The 18,820-nt window shown below is 43.8% G+C and overlaps 2 protein-coding genes and 2 long non-coding RNA genes across 6 annotated transcripts in view; 2 read left to right on the top strand and 2 right to left on the bottom strand.

Annotated features, from left to right (window-relative positions):
• The first annotated feature begins 71 nt into the window (after positions 1-71).
• LOC136440822 (meprin A subunit beta-like) lies at positions 72-10,503 on the top strand. Its single transcript, XM_066436946.1, has 15 exons — positions 72-286; positions 1,027-1,063; positions 1,227-1,280; positions 1,636-1,685; positions 2,140-2,230; positions 2,714-2,840; positions 4,067-4,248; positions 5,389-5,601; positions 6,324-6,410; positions 7,298-7,444; positions 7,908-8,167; positions 8,287-8,368; positions 8,600-8,743; positions 9,493-9,749; positions 10,099-10,503. The coding sequence occupies exons 1-15, from the start codon at positions 233-235 to the stop codon at positions 10,189-10,191; spliced, it is 1,878 nt and encodes a 625-aa protein (XP_066293043.1). The 5' UTR covers positions 72-232; the 3' UTR covers positions 10,192-10,503.
• Positions 10,504-11,828: 1,325 nt separating this feature from the next.
• LOC136440242 (uncharacterized) lies at positions 11,829-13,426 on the bottom strand. Its single transcript, XR_010756643.1, has 2 exons — positions 12,963-13,426; positions 11,829-12,142 (listed from the first exon to the last, which is right to left on the bottom strand). It is a non-coding gene; the product is annotated as an uncharacterized lncRNA (long non-coding RNA).
• A 518-nt stretch (positions 13,427-13,944) lies between these two features.
• Positions 13,945-16,203, bottom strand: LOC136440241 (uncharacterized). Its single transcript, XR_010756642.1, has 4 exons — positions 15,969-16,203; positions 15,290-15,425; positions 14,916-15,026; positions 13,945-14,611 (listed from the first exon to the last, which is right to left on the bottom strand). It is a non-coding gene; the product is annotated as an uncharacterized lncRNA (long non-coding RNA).
• Positions 16,204-18,073: 1,870 nt separating this feature from the next.
• LOC136439651 (lysosomal alpha-glucosidase-like) overlaps positions 18,074-18,820 on the top strand; it is a 31,309-nt gene continuing 30,562 nt past the window's right edge. For 2 of the 3 annotated variants that reach the window (XM_066435132.1, XM_066435136.1), the window contains exon 1: positions 18,074-18,126. The gene's annotated coding sequence lies outside the window, so the exon portion shown is untranslated. The remainder of the gene's footprint in view (positions 18,127-18,820) is intronic. The other variant, XM_066435133.1, reaches the window with a different exon arrangement.

Raw genomic sequence — 18,820 nt, 5'->3', positions numbered from 1 at the left:
TGCAGAAACTTCATAATTCCCTTACAGTAAATGCTAAGGATGTCATATTTGAGGTGTTTGTAATGGGAGGGGAATATTCTGCATTTTCTCGAAAATGTTGCCTTTCTAGTTTATCATACTAATTACAGGAAAATGTATTTACCCAAGGAGTATATACGTGCAGTGACGTATTTCCCGACCTCCGGATTCGACTGCTTTTAGAACTCCATTTTCCAAAGGCGCGGTGGAGAGGATGGCTGTGCTAAGACTTTTCGCTTGTGCGTGTCTGCTTGGTCTCCTTCATCGGGTAAGTACATTCTTCTATACCTGAAATAATTGTATTTAACTGCAATGATTCAAAAACATGGGAATCGTTCGCGTTCTTGTGGCTGACGGGGAAGTCAGGCTCTATTGACTGGACCGGTGCCGTATGGCATAACAGTTTTGCTAAGGTTTTGATGGGAGGGGCTGAAGGTATGAAAGATGCACTGACAGCCAAAGGGAGACTCACGACATAGAGGTGGAAACACATCACAAAGCAACGGAGGAGTAAAGCATTATGGAAAAAGAATATAGATACAAACCCTGGGGCTTGCATGTCCTTTTTCCTTGAGGCGAAAGCAAGCTATTTTGTTTTAACGAAATTCGTAGCAAAAGGTTTTTGATTTTTTATACGGAGCGCGATGACCACGTGTTGTGTGATTGACTTCCTGAATTTAGCGTAATGCGTATGCAGTGCTATTGAATTTCGTGTCCAAGCGTTGTCGGGACCACTCCATGCAAGCCCTCCTGTATTTCTATCCGATGATAGTCACCAACGCTTAAGCATTGCTGAGTGCGTACTACATTTGTAAGTGTATCAAGGTTAGTCAACATAGAAGAACAAATAGGAAATGTTGAGTGGCACGGAAGGGACCCCGACCTATTGTGACAAATTCGGAAACTCTAAGATACCGGCCTATAATAGAGTCTTACGTAACAGTCAATATTTGTTCTATCAAAACTCTACACCCAGATAAACTTATGTCTCCATATGTGTCTATACAGGTCAGAGGAACGCCGTTTGGCCGAGATGCAAACAAAGGTAAGAGTGGCGGGAGTCCAGCTGCATGGCAACATCTTTTCCAAAAAAAACCCACCAAAATGACAGAATTCGTGCACGACTGTTGTCCGTACGTCTTATCAAATCATTTCCTTTTGTTTGCTAGCTTCTCCATCTAACTATTCGTGCGTTTGACCTTCTACAGAAACGTCCTATGAGGATCTGACGGCGTTCGATGTGATTCTGGCAGAGAATGAGGGTAAGTTTCGGACAAAGAAACAGACATTAAAAAAGAATCAAAAGATTTGGCAGTGAATTCTGTAACGTGTGCTGCATTCATAATCATATAGATGTATAATCATTAACTCGTAGAAATTTCGTAATATGTACAACTGTACTATGTAAGGGGGGGTGTAGTTAGTCAGAAACACTAGCACACGTATTCATATACATTGTACTTGTACTTAGGTTGATCAGTTTGTATCCCATTGTTTGTTGTTTGCATAAATAGTTGTAGAAGACCTTACGAAAGTCGCTGTACCTTTGTCGTGCCAATAAAGATGTCAGTATGAAATTCTTGTGAGTGCTAAATTTCCCAAATGTACTTTTTTTAGCTGCAGGGCTGGACTTGTTTGAAGGAGATATCCAGGACTCTGCTGACCAGGTAAGCATGTGTTTGACAGGGAAGGGCGTAGTGTCACGTCGGAGTATACTGCGAGCTATGTCATACACGCAGGAATTGAATTTCTTACGCAATAATATGAACTGATCAGTAGGATATTGGCGCAACCGCTTTATTTATTTTATATCAACGGCATCTAAATCTTAGGGCCCTGTCACACTTGTGCGTATGTTCAAGTGCGCATGGGTTGCGTATTAACATTTCATAGGTTTAAGGAAAGTTTGCGGGGAAGAAGTTGTTTTCTGCGTTGACCCACCGTTGTGCAGCCCAGTTATCGAACCAAGGAAATGACTTCTTGGGCTGAAAACTCAATCCTGACCAAAAACATGTTAATACGCAACTCATATGATCATGCGGGCTTGTATATACGCACAAGTGTGACAGGGGCTTTACACCCCCTGCTTATATCGAGTTCTGCTTTTCATGAAATTCGCAGATCCGCAACGCTATTCAGTGCACAGGGCGCATGTGGCCGAAGGGACAAGACGGCCTGGTGAAAATCCCGTACAACATAACTGACGGATTCAGTGAGTACATTTTGCACAAACGCTCGAAAAAGATAGCTGAAAAACAGAACGTATCGTGTTAACGATCATATGAAAAAATAACGGATATCTCTACTACATTGAAAATATCCTACTAGTATAGTGACTATAGTATTTTTTCCCATTGAAGTCTCTGTAGAATATTTCTGCAAGGGTATGAGACACAGTCGGTTTTCATATGACAACCACATAATGACGACCAGGCCCTGGGTTTTAAGATCGTGTTAGGAACCATCCATATATTAGTTGGATCCGGGAGAACCCGGATCGAAACCCGGGAAGGGTATCCTTGTCGGGGCTGCACCGTCTTTCGGAAGAGACGAAAACTTGGGGTCCCGTGTTCGAGAAGGTGCCTCGAGTGCGTTACAGCAGCCTCATTACCCACATGGGTACCTATTGGCTGAAATAATACAACCTGGTGAATATATCGTTAAGTTTACTCCTGTATGCCATGCCGTGCTTCAGCCGATGAGGACGTGCCTGCGCTCCACCGTGCCTTCCACGAGTACGCTCACAAGACATGTGTGGACTTCATCCCGGTCACCACCGAGCATCTGGACGCCTACGTCAGCCTGGAGAAGAGCACCAGCGGGTAGGTAGCTAGCCTGGATACCAGACCTTTCGCGCGATGCGATGATAAGCCCTTCTAGTAGTAGGGATAGAGTTGGCACCCGGGAGCGCTTGGCAGCCGAACTCTGATTTCTATCGCGCTAGCGCGAGAGCTAATTTGTGGACCATGTGCTATCTGTGGCGGCGGTGCGAGTTGCTTCCCCGGCCGAGGGATTAGCTCCAGGAGCGCGATGGTCTGGCACCTAGGCTAGTAGGTAGCCTCCTCTACAGGCTTCCTGGCCGGCGCCGGCGTCTATTTTTTGAGGGAGCGCTTATTTCACGATTTTCAACACATCGAGGCGAGGTTCCTTTGCTGAAGAAATTGTAATTGCCGGCGATTTCTTCAGCAATAGAACCTGGCCCCGATATGTTGAAAATCGCGAAGAAACGCTGCCCCGAAAATGAACGCCGGTGCCGGCCAGAAAGTCTGCAAAGGAGGCTACCTAGTAGCCTCCGTTGCAGACTCTGAAGCGGCTTTTTGGGGGGCTAAATAATACACTTTTTGCAGCCACCCCGTAACTATCAGCCATCCTGTAACCATCAGCCGCTGATGGTTACAGGATGGCTGATAGTTACGGGGTGGCTGCAAAAAGTGTATTATTTAGCCCCCCAAAAAGCCGCTTCAGAGTCTGCAACGGAGGCTAGCTACCTAGGGCGATTTAAGAATGGTGCAATAATCGCTTCTTAGAGTATCTAACTTGCAATTGGGATACGACCACACGTTACAGTCCGTCCTTAAGCTGACGTAAATGCCAAGGAACTGTGATAATGTTGGAACATGCGGACTTTGTACCATCCCGGTGACGCACTGTTAGGGCCATTAGTGAGGCGCAGCTGCGAACGGTCACACAAGTATACTAACAGGCACGAAAAAACGAGTTTTAGACAAATAGTACAAGCTAATTAGCGTGATAAGGGTTGAGCTCATTTCAACCATATGAATATGTCATACATACGCACACACACACACACACACACACACATACACAAACACACAGACACACACACACACACACACACAAACACACGCACATACATACACACACAGGCACACACACACACACACACACACGCACATACATACACACGCATGCACACACACACACACACATACACACACACACACACACACACACACACACACACACACACACACACCACGGTGACGAACCCCCATCTTGCACGTACTTACCGCCCTCCCCCGTGCAGGTGTTCCTCCAAGTTCGGTAACATGAAGGACGGTGGCCAGTCCCTGTCCCTGTCGGCCAGCTGTATCCGGCGGTACGGCTCCGTGGTGCACGAGCTCATGCACGCTGTCGGCTTCAAACACGAGCAGGCGCGCCCGGACAGGGATGACTACGTCACCATCGTCTGGGGGAACATTCGGGACGGTAAAAATACTCTCCAAGCAGAGGAGTGGGTCCGGCAGGTTTTTGGCGTGTTTTAGGCGTTTTTGTCGGGCTATCAACTTTGTCGTGGTTTTCTTGTCTCTATAACCCACATAGAGACAAGAAAACCACGACAAAGTAGATAGCCCGACAAAAACGCCTAAAAACACGCCAAAAACCTGCCGGACCCACTCCTCTGCTTGGAGAGTTGGTAAAAACACATATTGACACTGCATGCAGTCATGAGATATGGTGAACTTTATTGTACAAGTTATAACTTATATGACACCTTCTGTTACATAACAATAGACATTTGAATTCTATGAGACCAATGTACGGTTACAAAAGACGCTGAGACATGAGAATGTGCCTTTGCAATCATTGGTCAAAACGTCATGTTCAGTGCAGGGGTTGTCACGTGTACTTGGATTTGCTTTTTGAATCCATTGAGAGAAATCCTGATAGACGATAGACTTGTGAATTACGCATATTTCTAAATGAGTTCAAAAAGCAAATTCAAGCGCATTGACATGTGACAACCTCTAAATGGTACAATATATAAAATGCCTAAACGTTAGAAACTCCAAACAATATAACATATCATGTCACCATTCTTCAATTCTTTATATATATTTCAACATTTTTTATCGTGGTTTTCGCAATCTATTTGATCGTATTGTGATGTCCAAGATTACAAATCGAATGTGGTTGTAGAAAACTGAAATATCAACATTGCCTGACTACAAACTACACTTCCGTCGACAGTAGACAGTTTTCCCCACCATGTTGTAGCCACAGAGAGAGCGTATGAAGAGTAGCTTCCAACTTCCGAAAATTATTTCATCAGGTTGGTAGAATATAGGATATAGGAGATTCTTTTTACACAACCAGGTAATCTCACCTGCTAACGTTTCGATGTCTATCAGACACCTTCTTCAGAGCTTCTGACTGGAGTACTGCTTCTCACCGCAAAAGCGCCACCTACATAGCTATATATAGGCTACTTATAGCGGTGAGAAGCAGTACTCCAGTTAGAAGCTCTGAAGAAGGTGTCTGATAGACATCGAAACGTTAGCAGGTGAGATTACCTGGTTGTGTAAAAAGAGCTTCCAACTTATTCGTAACCTTGATCTCTATCTACAGGGAAGGACAACAACTTCGACAAGGAGTCCGAGCCCGTCATCAGCACGCTGGACCTGCCGTACGACTACGGGTCGGTCATGCACTACAGCCGCACCGCCTTCTCCACAAACGGGCAGGACACCATCGTGCCCAAGGTCCCGGACGCGCAGATCGGGCAGAGGGACCAGATGAGCGACCTGGATGCACTGAAGATCAACACGTTATACGGATGCGGTAGCCTTCTTTCTTTCGATTCACTTTATAAGCACAAACATTAACCGTTTAAGAACAATGGTCTATGTGATAAACATGTCCTCTCTGGCACGCCATGGAATCCACAAGTCATCAGCCATTGTGATGTTGACCTGCCGCAACTTTCGATTCTCTTTTTACCCCCGGGAGGGAGGTTCACCGCCGAAGGGGTATTGTTTTTGGTTGCGTATGTGCGTTTGAACCGACTGGAGGGTCTACGCCGAGAGTAGACAAACCTGGCGTGACCTAGCCGCGCATGTCTGTAGCATGCATCAGTTCCTGATGCCCGTAGCGCATGACAAGGCTAGGGCCATGGCATTACGAAATTCACAAGAACTCTAAATATTGCACAGAGGTATGAGACTATGAGGTCTTCATTTTCTTGTTCACTAATGAATGAATGAATGAATGAATGAATGAATGGAGACCTTTCTTGCACATTTCTGCCACACTTGGCTAATGCACTTGAGTGTGTCGAGGGGAGATATGTGAAAGCGTGCATAAAGAAGAGACACTGAGTAAAGGGACATGATTGGTTCATTAGCCTGACGAATCGCGCTCCTAGTGTCAGCCGGTCCCGTAACCGCCTTACGCCTTACGCCTCTTGGGTGGGGGTCAGTAACCTCCGGCTGAGAGCTTGTGTAAATACAGGCTAATAGTTGGTTCATTGACTGTGCCTCAATTTCTCCTCTCCACGATTGAAGGTCGCACTGTGACCGGCGTACCAACGGGGACCGGACTGGACATGTCAGCAAATTTCGTGCACCTCAGAGCGGACTTGGACACAACAAGTGAGTACCGTCGCAAACTTTCAACAAACCAGTGTTTCCATGTAGGGTTACTCTCCAAGCAGAGGAGGGGTTCCGGCAGGTTTTTGACGTGTTTTTAGGCGTCTTTGTCGGGCTTTCTACTTTGTCATTTTTTTAATGACAAAAACTCCTAAAAACACGTCAGAAACCTTCCGGAACCCATCCTCTGCTTGGAATGTATGTAGGGTAGCATGGGTCAGTCTTTTTCGTTCATTGTTCACAAGAAGGAATCTGCAAGCTTTAGGGAAATTCTGAAGTTGCATGAAAAAAAATTGGGGACGGGCATATCGTTAACATATTTTAGTGGTTTGAAAATGTAATTAAGAAAGTCCCGATCTTGTCATTGGCATACGAAAGTAAAAAAAAATAAAAATAAACTATCATCATCATCATCATCATCAGCAGCAGCAGCAGTAGCATCATCATCATCATCATCATCATCATGGGTACCTCCAGATAACCTCGCGAGGGGCAAGGTATGGGGGGGGGGGGAGGTCCCAGGCTAAGGCGGGCCAGCCTCCGGCCTGGCACGGTATGACTAAACGGTGGGAGCCGATACAACCGTGCCAGGCAGGGCGTTCCACTGGGCTTTGAACCAGACCCATTCATATATAAGACATTCATCTCCTCATCATGTTATTGTATAATTGACTTTTACAACTTCCTATTGTATCTCCTGTTGATATCATCTACCTTTGACAATATTATATAGATAGTGCTTTCATGTAGTTTGAAATGGAGCATTGTACAGCCTAGAACCTAACCATCGTAAGCAGCCGGTAGTATTTTATTGTTTGCCTTACATTGTACCTGTTACAATCGTTGTGCAATAAACTTTGACTTGACTATCTGTATCGTCCCACTCGTAGTTTCGTGCGCCTTCGACTCCGGCTGGTGCGGGTACACACAGGACACTGCGGACGATTTTGACTGGAGCCTGAACGTGCTGGGGGAAGCGACGCCCAGCGGCAACACCGGCCCGGACCACGATCATTCCACCGGGGAGAAGGCACATGGTAATGTAATCTTTACTCACCCTACTACCCCACTTTGTAGCGTGCGTAGTCCAGTGGTTAGCGATCTTGCCTCTGGAACTAGAAGTCCCGGGTTCGATCCCGGCCGTGTCGCTCACCCGACATGCACGCTACCGGAAAGGGTCGCAGTCCTTAGGACGGGACGTTAAGCCGTGGTCCACTGTTCATTGTGCTTGTCGAAAAGAGCGAGGGGAATTTCCCCGTACAATGAACTTGTAAATAGTGTACATAGCGTCTGTCTTCTCTGTCGTGACCAGTGGAAGATTATCTCATCATTGAGTTAATTTGAGCTAAACTGGTTCGAGATCACTTTCCTTTCCTTACTTATGTGATGGCAGTGCTTTGGATAATGGAAACGGTTCACTTGCGATGTATTCATATTCCACGTCTTTTCTTGACATTGAGCATGCGCAGATTAGGAAAAGACCCATCTTGTGTTTGTCAGGTCATTTCGCCTTTATTGAGGCCTCCTCTCCGCGTCATGATGGCGACGTCGCCGGCCTGCTCTCTCCGATTTCTACCGCTAGGGGTCCTCACTGCCTGAAGTTCTACTACCACATGTACGGCGCGGAAACAGGCTCGCTCAACCTCCTCTACATGGACGCACGCAGCGGAGCCAAGAACCAGATTTGGAGCAAGTCAGGCGAGCAGGGAGACTTGTGGGTGGAGGCTAGAGTTGATATTGATGCCCAGACAGACTTCCAGGTACGACGAATGGCGATTTCTAATCTCAGAAACAAAAATACATTAACAGGCTTACAGACAAATAGACAAACAAATAATTCACCTACATTGAGATTAAGTTGAGCATTGCTGGTTTCCAGGTGATGTTTGAGGGGGTACGTGGGAGCGGTTACCATGGCGACATCGGCATTGATGACGTAGAGCTGGTGGCGGGAACCTGTGGTAAGAGAAAAGGCTATGAACAGTTTGCAGAGAAGTAAAATACAACGAGTAGCTACGTTCAAATGGTAATAGTAAAGCTTTGTACTAAAGTTACATGTTATTTGTGCTTGGAATTCGAAAACAGAAGATATCGCCAATTGTAGTGACTGGACCAAAATATTGCATCTATATTTCCATTTCGAAATGATGACGTGTAACCCCAGGATTATGAGAATGTGTCTCCTTTCCCAGGTTCTATCCACCACTGTGACTTTGACGTCGACTTCTGCGGTTTCCAGCAACTGGCGAGTGACGATCTAGACTGGGTCCGTAATACTGGACACACGCCTTCCGCCAGTACAGGGCCGGACAGGGACCACACCACCGGGTCCTCGGGTAAGCAGGTTTTATATGAAAGGGTAAAAAAATTATGTGAAAAGTGCAGATTTCTTTCCGCTCTCCCTTTTTGCTTCATTCTAGCAACTCATTATCTCCATGAAAAGGGGAGATATAGTTTTGGGTGTGTCTGTCTGTCTGTCTGTCTGTCTGTTTGTCTGTTTGTGTTTCCACACTACTGCAGGCAGCATAACTCAAGAACCTCTTGATGGATTACGATGATATTTGGTATGTGGGCGGGTGTTGTGAAGTCGAAGTTCAAGGTCGATTTTGGGCCCCCTGGTATGTGAACTTGTTTGTATCAGTGACATCTTTTATGTCGCTAGGTGTCGCTCGTGAAATTCCGAATAGAGTGATCATTTTACTTTAAACATGTACCTTAATGAAGAAACCAAAACCGTTTGCTTCAGGGGTAGTCATCTTCAAAGGATGGCGACAGAGAAGTTATATATTGATTAAACGTAGTCATATAAAATGTAACAGTGTAAGAAGTCATTATGAATTTCGCTATTTGGTTAACTCCCCAAACGGCCTCGAATCCTGACGTATCCTGACGTGATCCGGAACCTAAGATCCGGAAGGATCCGAACGGATCCGGGGCCGTATATTTCTCGGCAGGCTAATGCGCATTCAAATATTGGGACTCAAGGTACCACTTATACAACTTGGGTAAGTCCGTACTTACACAACTCAAATATGCAAGTGGTGCATTGAGTCCCAATAACTTCGTTTAATCAATATACATGCAGGTCATTACATCTACGTCGAGGCGTCCAGTCAGGACAGAAGCGACCTGGGCACTCTGGTCAGTCCGGAAATACCGGCATCGACTTCCGGTTACTGCGTCACCTTCTGGTACCACATGTACGGTCGGGACACAGGCTTCCTGCGCATGCGCACCGTGGACAGGACCGGGCGTGACCAGCTGGAGTTTGAGCTGATCGGGGAACAGGGAGACCTGTGGAAACGGGCGGACGTCTTCATCAACCCTGCTACAGACTTCAGGGTCAGCACTGCTCAATCATACCGTACTTTTAAAAGTCAAAATGGGAGGAAGTATGTTGCTTGGAACCGCCACCGGGGGTATTCTATCACATGAGCACCTCCCTCATCCTCCTTAAAGGGAAAGCCCTCACGTACTGACTGAGTGTTTTGATTGTTTTGATATCAACAAAAAAACTTAACTTTTATCTTAGGAATTTCCGTGTAAATGATGAACAGGTTGGAATTCTAAAAAGAGAAACTGCTTTGGAAAAATATCTACTTCTCTGTACAGATTTGATCATGTACAATTCAGAAAAATACACAATTGTGGTGTATCTAACCTTCAATCTTATCACTCTGATTTTCCACAGCTCCACTTTCAAGACTACATCGGTTGCTATGCCTACAGTGACATCGGGTTAGACGACATTGAATGGCGAGTCGGGCGCTGCGATATTGTGTAAAGCCCCTGTCACACTTGTGCGTATATACAAGCCCGCATGAGTTGCGTATTAACATGGTTTTGGTTTAGGTTAAGTTTGCAGCCGAATAGGCGATTCCTTGGGTCCGACCATGCTGCACAACGGTGGGTCAAAGTAGAAGACAACTTTTTCCCCGCAAACTTTTCTTAAACCCAAAAACTGTTAATACGCAACTCACGCGCACTTGAATATACGCACACGTGTGACGGGGCCCTAACGTTTTGCCGTAGCTAGACTCCAGCTCCAGGCTACATGTAGTCACTTTTGAATAAAGCTTCTTGCTTTGATCAAATATTTGCCTTTTGTGTGTGTTTCTTATCTAAGAAAAAGTTTGGTGCTCTGTAAGCCTTCTATGGCATTTACAGTTTTTACAGTTTTCAAGAGTGTAGACACGAAACTTTGCGTGTATCATACCCTTTTTTAAGCTCTTGCTTTGACCATTTTTACCATGTTTAATATAATAATAAGTTTATTGCAAATTCCTGCCCGAGGGCTAATTGCAAATAACACACATAAAAGAACAGGGTACAAAATAGGTATAAAAGCGGCTAAACTAGATGATACAAACATAATTGTCTATAACTAGTGAAGGGTTTGACTTCTCTTTTATAAGCAATGGAAGACGCAATGTCACACTTTTTCTATAATTTGTGGGTTTTTGGTAGTTAAAAGAAGTTATATAATAACAAAAGTTATTATCTTCGCCGAGTACTATAGTACTCGGGGAAGATTATGTTTTTGGTTGAGCCAGCTGTTTGGTGGGTCTGTATGTATGTCAAGAGCATAACTCAAGAAACCTTTGATGAATCTTTATGATTTTTGGTAGGTGTGTAGTGGTTGTGCAAAGGAAGGGCAAGTTCAAAAATGGTGTGCTTCTGAGTTCAAACACAGGCGGCTATGCTAATCAAGCTATGCTGCACTCACCAGCTAACACTGCTATTGGTTAAAACTATACATTCAAATGAGCTTCCGAATATGGTCTGGTCAAGTGTAGGCTGGCGAGAACACTGCTTAGTCCTAAATAGCCTGGTTACTGCCTAGTTATTGAGGAATCTCCATATATGGTCAGGATACATTACGTGTAGAGAAGGACTGTTTCACATTGGATGAAGGGATCGTCCTTTTCACATGAGGGTAAGGGAAGGGCCATCAATTCATATGGGGTTGAGTGTCTTGAAAGGGAGGGACAATCCATTTCAGTAGAGGCTGGCGTCTAAAAACGAGGGACCATCCATTTAACATCGGTTTACGGGTGTGAGGAGGGGCCATCCATTTTGAATGGAAGGGTCTGGGAAGGGAGGGAACATCCACTTTAAATAGGGCTGGGAAAAAGAGGCACCACCAACGAGGGGTTGAGGTTTTGGGAAAGTAAAGGGACAATCCATTTCACATGGGTTAAGGGTTTGGAAAGGAAGAGAGGGAACATCCATTTTACACAGACTTTAGAACATGGGAGAGAGGCATCATCATCATGCACTTTTAGGTCAGGGTGAGGGGACTCCATTTCAGGTCAGTGAGGATGTGGGGAGGGGAACATCCATTTTATGCAAATTTGTGGGTGGGGAGGGAGAAAGCATTAAATTTTCTCACCATCTAATGTGAAATATAAACTACACACCTGGTTTCAAACTGTTTATTTGATAACAGTTCTTCACAAAACGGAGGAATGCAAAGTGTACAATGTGTTACAAAAAGGCACAAATAGCACTTAACTTATTGATTACAAGGCTAGGTGTGAACAACACCTTTTTGCAAAGGACATGCTTATCTTATAAACACACTCCTTGTTGTAAACATTCATTAAGTATGGCAGCGGGTCATTACTCTCCAAGCAAAAGTTCGGCTCCGGCTATTTTATGACGCGGTTTAAGGCGTTGCTATTGGACTTTCTTTTTTGTCCCGTTTACATGCACTTTATGTTGCCAAGCCGAACCTCTGCTTGGAGAATAGTTGCTCGTGACTAAGCTAAAAAAAAGCAAAGCTAAAGATGCTAACTAAGTTAAAATGCAGTAAATGCTGATAAAGTCAATGCATGGTACAGAGGAAACTTTTTGGATTGTTTTTGAAAGTTGTTTTGCGGCTTAAGGCTAAGGCATCTGTCAGATAGTGTTTGGATTAGTGTGTTGAGTCTGTGTGTGTGCGCGTTAGTTTGTCAGTTTGTGTGTAGTGTGTGCGTGTGTGTGTTCCAACATCAGCCTTTGCCAAAATTCAATAGGACTTACATGTAGAAGGCTACAAACTACCTCTGTACCAAAAACGGATATTATCAACAGCTACTAAATTTTGAAAAATGCAGAAAAGAAATTTAGAAAAAAAAATCAAAAATCGAACTTGACCCTACCTCACACATAAGCTTAAAAATCGAACTTGACCCTACCTCACACATAAGCTTAACTATATATATCTATCTAATGCTAGGGAGTAGGGTCACATTTCTATGCCTACCAGGCTGTTTGAAAACAAAGAATGAAAAATGCCGGCATTATTATGTATCTTCTTGATAGGCGCCTTATCAAGAATATACATAATTTAAAGGAATACTTTAAAAAAAAGTTTGTGTGTTGCTTAGGAATTGTGACCCTACCCTAGCATAACATGATACATGGGATAGATGGTTAACACACTTAAGTATGACAGTGGCTCATTACTCTCCAAGCAAAAGATTGGCTCCGGCTGTTTTTTTGACGCGGTTTTAGGCGTCTCTAGCGGACTTCCTTTTTTTGTCCTATTTACTTTATGTTGCCAAGCCGAACCTCTGCTTGGAGAATAGTGGCTCGTGACTCAGCTAAAAATGCTGAGCGTTGAAAAAAAAAGAAGATAAAATTGCCAAATATTAACTAACTAAACTAAAAAATGCTAAGCTGAAAATGCTCACCCAGATAAAAAAAGCTAAGCATTTTTAGCTTAGCTATTCTTTTTATCTTAGTGAGCATTTTTAGCTAACTTAACTAAAATGGAAAACTATATTAGCTTAAAATGCTAACTAATGCTAACTATTAGCTTAGCTTAACTACATATATCTCTAATGCTAGGGAGTAGGGTCACATTTCTAAGCTGGGGCCCGACCAGGCTGTTTGAAAACAAAGAATGAAAAATGCCTATCAAGAATATACACAATTTTTGTGTGTTTTGCTGTCTTTTATATCATATTTCTTTTTCCCGCAAGCTTTGGAATTGTGACCCTAGCATAACATAGTACATGACATTTGTATACATGATTGTTAATGACCTCTTATAGAATGCAAAGTGTACACTTTTACAACAAAGACCTTATATATAGACCGCTGGGGCGTAGCAGGAAGTTAAGATTTGTGATTGTCATTTCAGTTCTAGGTTCAACCTAGAAATGTACAAAATCCCCTGTCTACCTGAAGCATCATCAGCGGAGAAAATCATGATCTCTTGATGGATGGCAAGGTGTTGAGCACATTTTGATTACACCCTGAGTAATTGCTAGTGGAGGGTTAGGACATTTAAAAGCAATAGCTACTTCTACACACAGGGCTTCAGCCTATCTCTGTGGTACACAAACCCGATGCCATGGCAGATTCAGTATCTGTAACAATGCCGATAGCCGGAATTGCTCTCGGAGTGACTGCAAAATTCAGTGTTTCAGAGAACAGGGATTTCCCTGGTTCTGTTAGCTCATAACTACTCAGGCTCTCCAACCACCTGCCTTCCTTTCTGGCCCTGTGCCATTGTCTTGGGTCGGGACTCCAAGATATGACACAAGGCAAATTATGTCGTGGTCTAGGTTCCCGACGACCCACTTACCACCACATAAACAGAAAGGACAACAGATGGTAGAAGATTCCAAGAAGTCATAAGCTAACAGAACCAGGAAAATCGCCGTTCTCTGAAACACTGAACTTCACAACCACTCCGCTAACAATCTCAGCCATCGACACAGCCACAGAAACTAAACCAACCACACACCGAGATTGTACACCACAGAAACAGTCTGAAGTCCTGCATGCAAAAGTAGTCACCACTCACAAAATGCCCCAACCCCCTACCAACAACATCACTCAGGATGTCAACAAAACGCATCAAGTACCCTACCACCAACCAAGAGATTGTGACTTGCCCTGCCAACAACGCCTCAGGTATACAGAGGGAATCGTACGTTCAGTTAAAGCTATAAATGCAACATCACAAATAATTGACTTCCCATCACGCCAATGATAAGTCAGTCGCAGCCTAATTCTGTGGAAACATTTTGCACTTCGAACTGTTTCCCTTGATGACGATGCAAACACTTAACAATTCCAGGTCCTCTGGTAGGGCGTACACATGAGCACCGGTCTTCCTGGATGTCACCGTGGAGATGGCGTACTTGGCGTTGGATGATGACCTCTCGGCAAAGTACTTTAAGAGATGTCTGCTTCCAAGTTTCTTTTAGCTACAAGAAAGTCAAACAAACAAAGGGAATTAGGACAAAACAGGCAAAAATCTTCTCGCTTTGTTCTAATCCAAATGCTACGAAGGCACCAGGATGCTTTCTGTTCTGCCAGGAGTGGAAATGGTGACCGAAGACATGCAGAAGTTGAAAGATATCTAAAACTTAAACTGTTGGCAATCAGGACTTGACCAGTCAAAATTGGTGGAACTGGCTTGGGTAAACTCAGTTCAAAGACGGTGCCACTGGCCTGAACAAAAAGTTATGTCACGGTCAAGTTGGAGTAAGTTGTACAGATTCTACTCACAGCGGTGTTAATCCAGTCAACAGTCTCCTTCTCTTCTTCAATCAGTTTAACTTCTGCAGCAGGGCCACTCACTCACTCACTCACTCACTCAGGTGTACACATAGACATCAGCTGCAACAAACACAAAAGGCTCAACGGCTGTCCAAATGGTATTGGGAATGTGACATACAATAAGAACTTGACACCTCTGACAAAATTTGTGCATGACCAAAAATTTAAATACAAGATGTAACTGTGGACCATGCCAGTGCCAATGCACAAACCATGTGTATGCCAAATTACAGATCCATTTTCATAATGAATCCTATCACCATTAACTTAAATGCTAAGCAGAGCCTGCTGTCAAACAATTATACAGCACAGATAATGCTCACCTTGTCAAATGTGGTACACCCATTCTCTTGAAGACTCCTGGGCTAAGTGATGCCCTGGATGTTGTCGCAAAGAACCTTCAATGTTGTTGCCCCGGTTCTTGCACGGTCCAGACATCATGGTGCCTCCTCACCATTGCTGCAACAGACACAAAAGACAATAGCAAGTGAGAATGTGACATACAATTATTACTCGACACCGCGGACAAAAAGATGAAACAAAAAGTGCATATAATCACCAAAATTTCCAACCAACAAGTTCCAACCAATGTAGTGAGATAAGCATTTTCTGCGAAGCATTGCTCAAGTGATCATAATTTCCTCAGAAAAAAGACATTTGATCAAAGACAGTTGAGGAAAGACACTTGAGCAAAGACACTTGAGCAAAGACAGTTGAACAAAGAAAGTTGAACAAAGAAAGTTGAACAAAGACAGTTGAACAAAGAAAGTTGAACAAAGACAGTTGAACAAAGAAAGTTGAACAAAGACAGTTGAACAAAGACTGTTGAACAGACATATTTACAGTTGAAAATTTGAATTGTGCTGGCAATCACAGAAACCTTTTTTCATATTTTTTATGAATTCTACCAACACAGCTTCACTGAAACGCTTCGTAACACAGCTTAGACGCTTTAAAGCAGACCCTGCGGTCTCAGAATACAGTGAAGTAGCTTAAACTTACCGTCGGATGTCGTGGCCGCGCCGGAAGACCCGCCATAAAGGCAATCTACAACGTGTAGATGTGAGACTGACCCCGTTCATCCATGGCCGAGTAGCCGCGGCTGGAAGGACCGCGCGCCATGGACGAACAGTTACGGAGAGGAGAGGGGCCAGTCCCGAGGCGGACTACTATTAACGCCGGGTGGGCATCCCCTGATCTCGAGGAAAAGAAAGTACGGCCTTTCCAAGCTGAAGGTGGCCGTGAATAAAACTGTCCAGTTTGGGTAACATGGATATAGCACGCTGGCGGCGTGCATGGAAAACTACTGGCTTCTGATTGGCTTAATTGTTGGCTTGTGATTGGTTGGAAAAATGCACTTTTTAGTATTTCCCCCATTGGTTATCTATGATGATGTCTTTCCCCGGATTGGTCACCTGTCTGATGAGATTATCTGACTCTGAGTGTTGCACCCAATTGGTCATCTGTGCTAATTAGATTAATTACAGCGACGAAACAGACAGCGCACGACCTGTGATTGATAGCAGAGTACTGCAGCTCGCAGGGCGAGGTTCTGGTTTATATCTACCACATGCACCTTGCTATTAGTACAGACGAAGCCCCTTAATTGCACCTCGGATAAACGCACCTTCCATTTAATTGCACCGAATCCCAATATACAAAACCGGTTCCCCATTCACTGCATTGTTAGTGACTCCGCATATCTGCACCGCGCATGGTCACCAATAACTGCACCAATTTTTTTCAAAAATCCTCGACAACTTAACTGAAAAGGTGCGCTAAAATCGGCAAACCCGGTACAAATGAGCCGATACCTGCCGGCGTAAAGGCGCAATACCGCCAATATGTTTAAAACTGTTTTGAGTAACAAAAGAAGCCGGCTCCATTGACAGTTACGTTGATAGGAATCGTATGGGAGGTCCCGGGCAGGTCACCCGTAATCTGTAACCAAGTTTTAATTTCAATTCCTAGTTTCATGGCGGTACATGCACTCTACGTAATGTAACACAGAAACTGTTATCCCATGAGTGACATGACGATGTTTTAGAATGTCTCCCCTGTAACATTACATGTGTTGTAATGCGGTAGATCGCATGGAAAAATGAAAGAATACAAAATCAAAACAGGTTCGTAGTCATTTCTTTATTTTCAGCAAAGGGTCAATAAATAAAGTTAATGACTGAATAATTTCGTCTGTTTTCTTTGTGCTAGTGTTTCTGACTAACAATACACCCCCTCGCCCATGGTGGTGCGGTCCAGCTGGGCATTTCGCATAATTGCACCAGCCGGATAATTGCACCAAAAACGCTTACAAATGGGTGGTGCAGTTAAGCGGATTCTACTGTAATACCAAGTGTGTTCGTCGGGCACGACGACCAATACTGAGCCAACAAAAGTTGCTACGGTGAACGGGCATTTCAGGAAATAATAAAGTTAGTGCATATCAATAGCGTTATCTGATTAACACCTCCTTGGTATAACGTTAAGTATGCGATAGCGATAGCGGTAATGCGACTTTGTCGCCAGATTCAACCCAGACAGTGTGTTCTATGTGCCTTTTGGGGTACTTTTACGACATAAGGGATTGTGGAAAACGTTTCCTCAAGATTTTTTTTTCTATTTCTCTTTATCACACAGAGAGAATGGGTCAAAATATGAAGGTGCGCATGCTCCTCCGTTTCCTTACATGATCTACATAGCAGACTGATCATTCCTGTTGTTCAATTCAAGTGCACACGAGCCATTCAAGTTCAAAGGAAGCCAGAAACTTGATTGAAAGAAACTAGTGCCTAAAGACAAGTGCAATGTTAGTGTTGCCTCCAGAATATTTCTCGAGTCTTTGAGCAAACCTGTCTGCATTTGCCGCTAAAGCGCAAATGCTTGTTAATTAACATGTTGTTTGCATGCCCATTATTTTGAAATACGCCGACGGTCTCACAGCGACCTCTATCTGCTTCTTTCAATACTGCAGTACCACTATTCATGACGGCAGTTTTGACAAGAATCGATAGAGGTCGCTAGTAGACCGTCTGTGATCGCAACCAAAAAAGCCATAAGGAGACCTTGTCCCTGTAGCATTGCCAAAACCTCCCATCCCACGTGAGTCACATGACGCGGCGTGACCTCTAACCCCTCCCGCCGTGTTCCCGGCATGTTGAAGGTGAGACTCGGCAGATTTTCATGTTTTTCTTGACGTCGCGACGTCTTACGCCTTAAGAAACCCGGGGCACGTCTTAGAAACGGCTGCACAGGTTGCAGAGAACCTTAAGATTCGGGTGGGTAAGGTGTTTGTCTTGTGCTGTCGCCACACGAAGGATTTGTTATTCACGAAACCGACGTCGCTGGGGGTGTAACGTTATATTTATAGCGTAACGTTATACATGTTATACAGTTGTATATGATATGCAGACAGAACGACATAGGTAGGGTTTTAGTATAAGTATAACGTAACGTGTTACAGTTATGATTATTAAGCTATCCGGTACAGCATATGGTCAAAATGTATTAATATAGTTTCAAAATCATGTGATGGCTCGATTACAAAATGATTTACGGGGTAGCAAATTATATAAATGATAAATCACTAATACTTAAAAAAAACACGACTTTGTCATTAGCTTAGCATATTTCAGATACAAACAGACATTCCCCTATTAGTAACACAGGGACTCTCTTACAATATGGTTTTCCCTGTATTGATATACATGTATAATGATTATTCTAACCTGACTTATATTGTTAATGGTTTTTAGATAGTTTATGTTTTTCCTTGGTATTAAAAAAAAGATAATGTATTTTACCATTCTGTATATCTTGCCTGATATGTTTTATGTTGTATCTCAGTATAGCCAGTA

The sequence above is a fragment of the Branchiostoma lanceolatum genome, chromosome 8, assembly GCF_035083965.1.
Source record: "Branchiostoma lanceolatum isolate klBraLanc5 chromosome 8, klBraLanc5.hap2, whole genome shotgun sequence".
Taxonomy (NCBI): Eukaryota; Metazoa; Chordata; class Leptocardii; order Amphioxiformes; family Branchiostomatidae; genus Branchiostoma; species Branchiostoma lanceolatum.
This window is presented reverse-complemented; position numbering and strand designations above follow the sequence as displayed.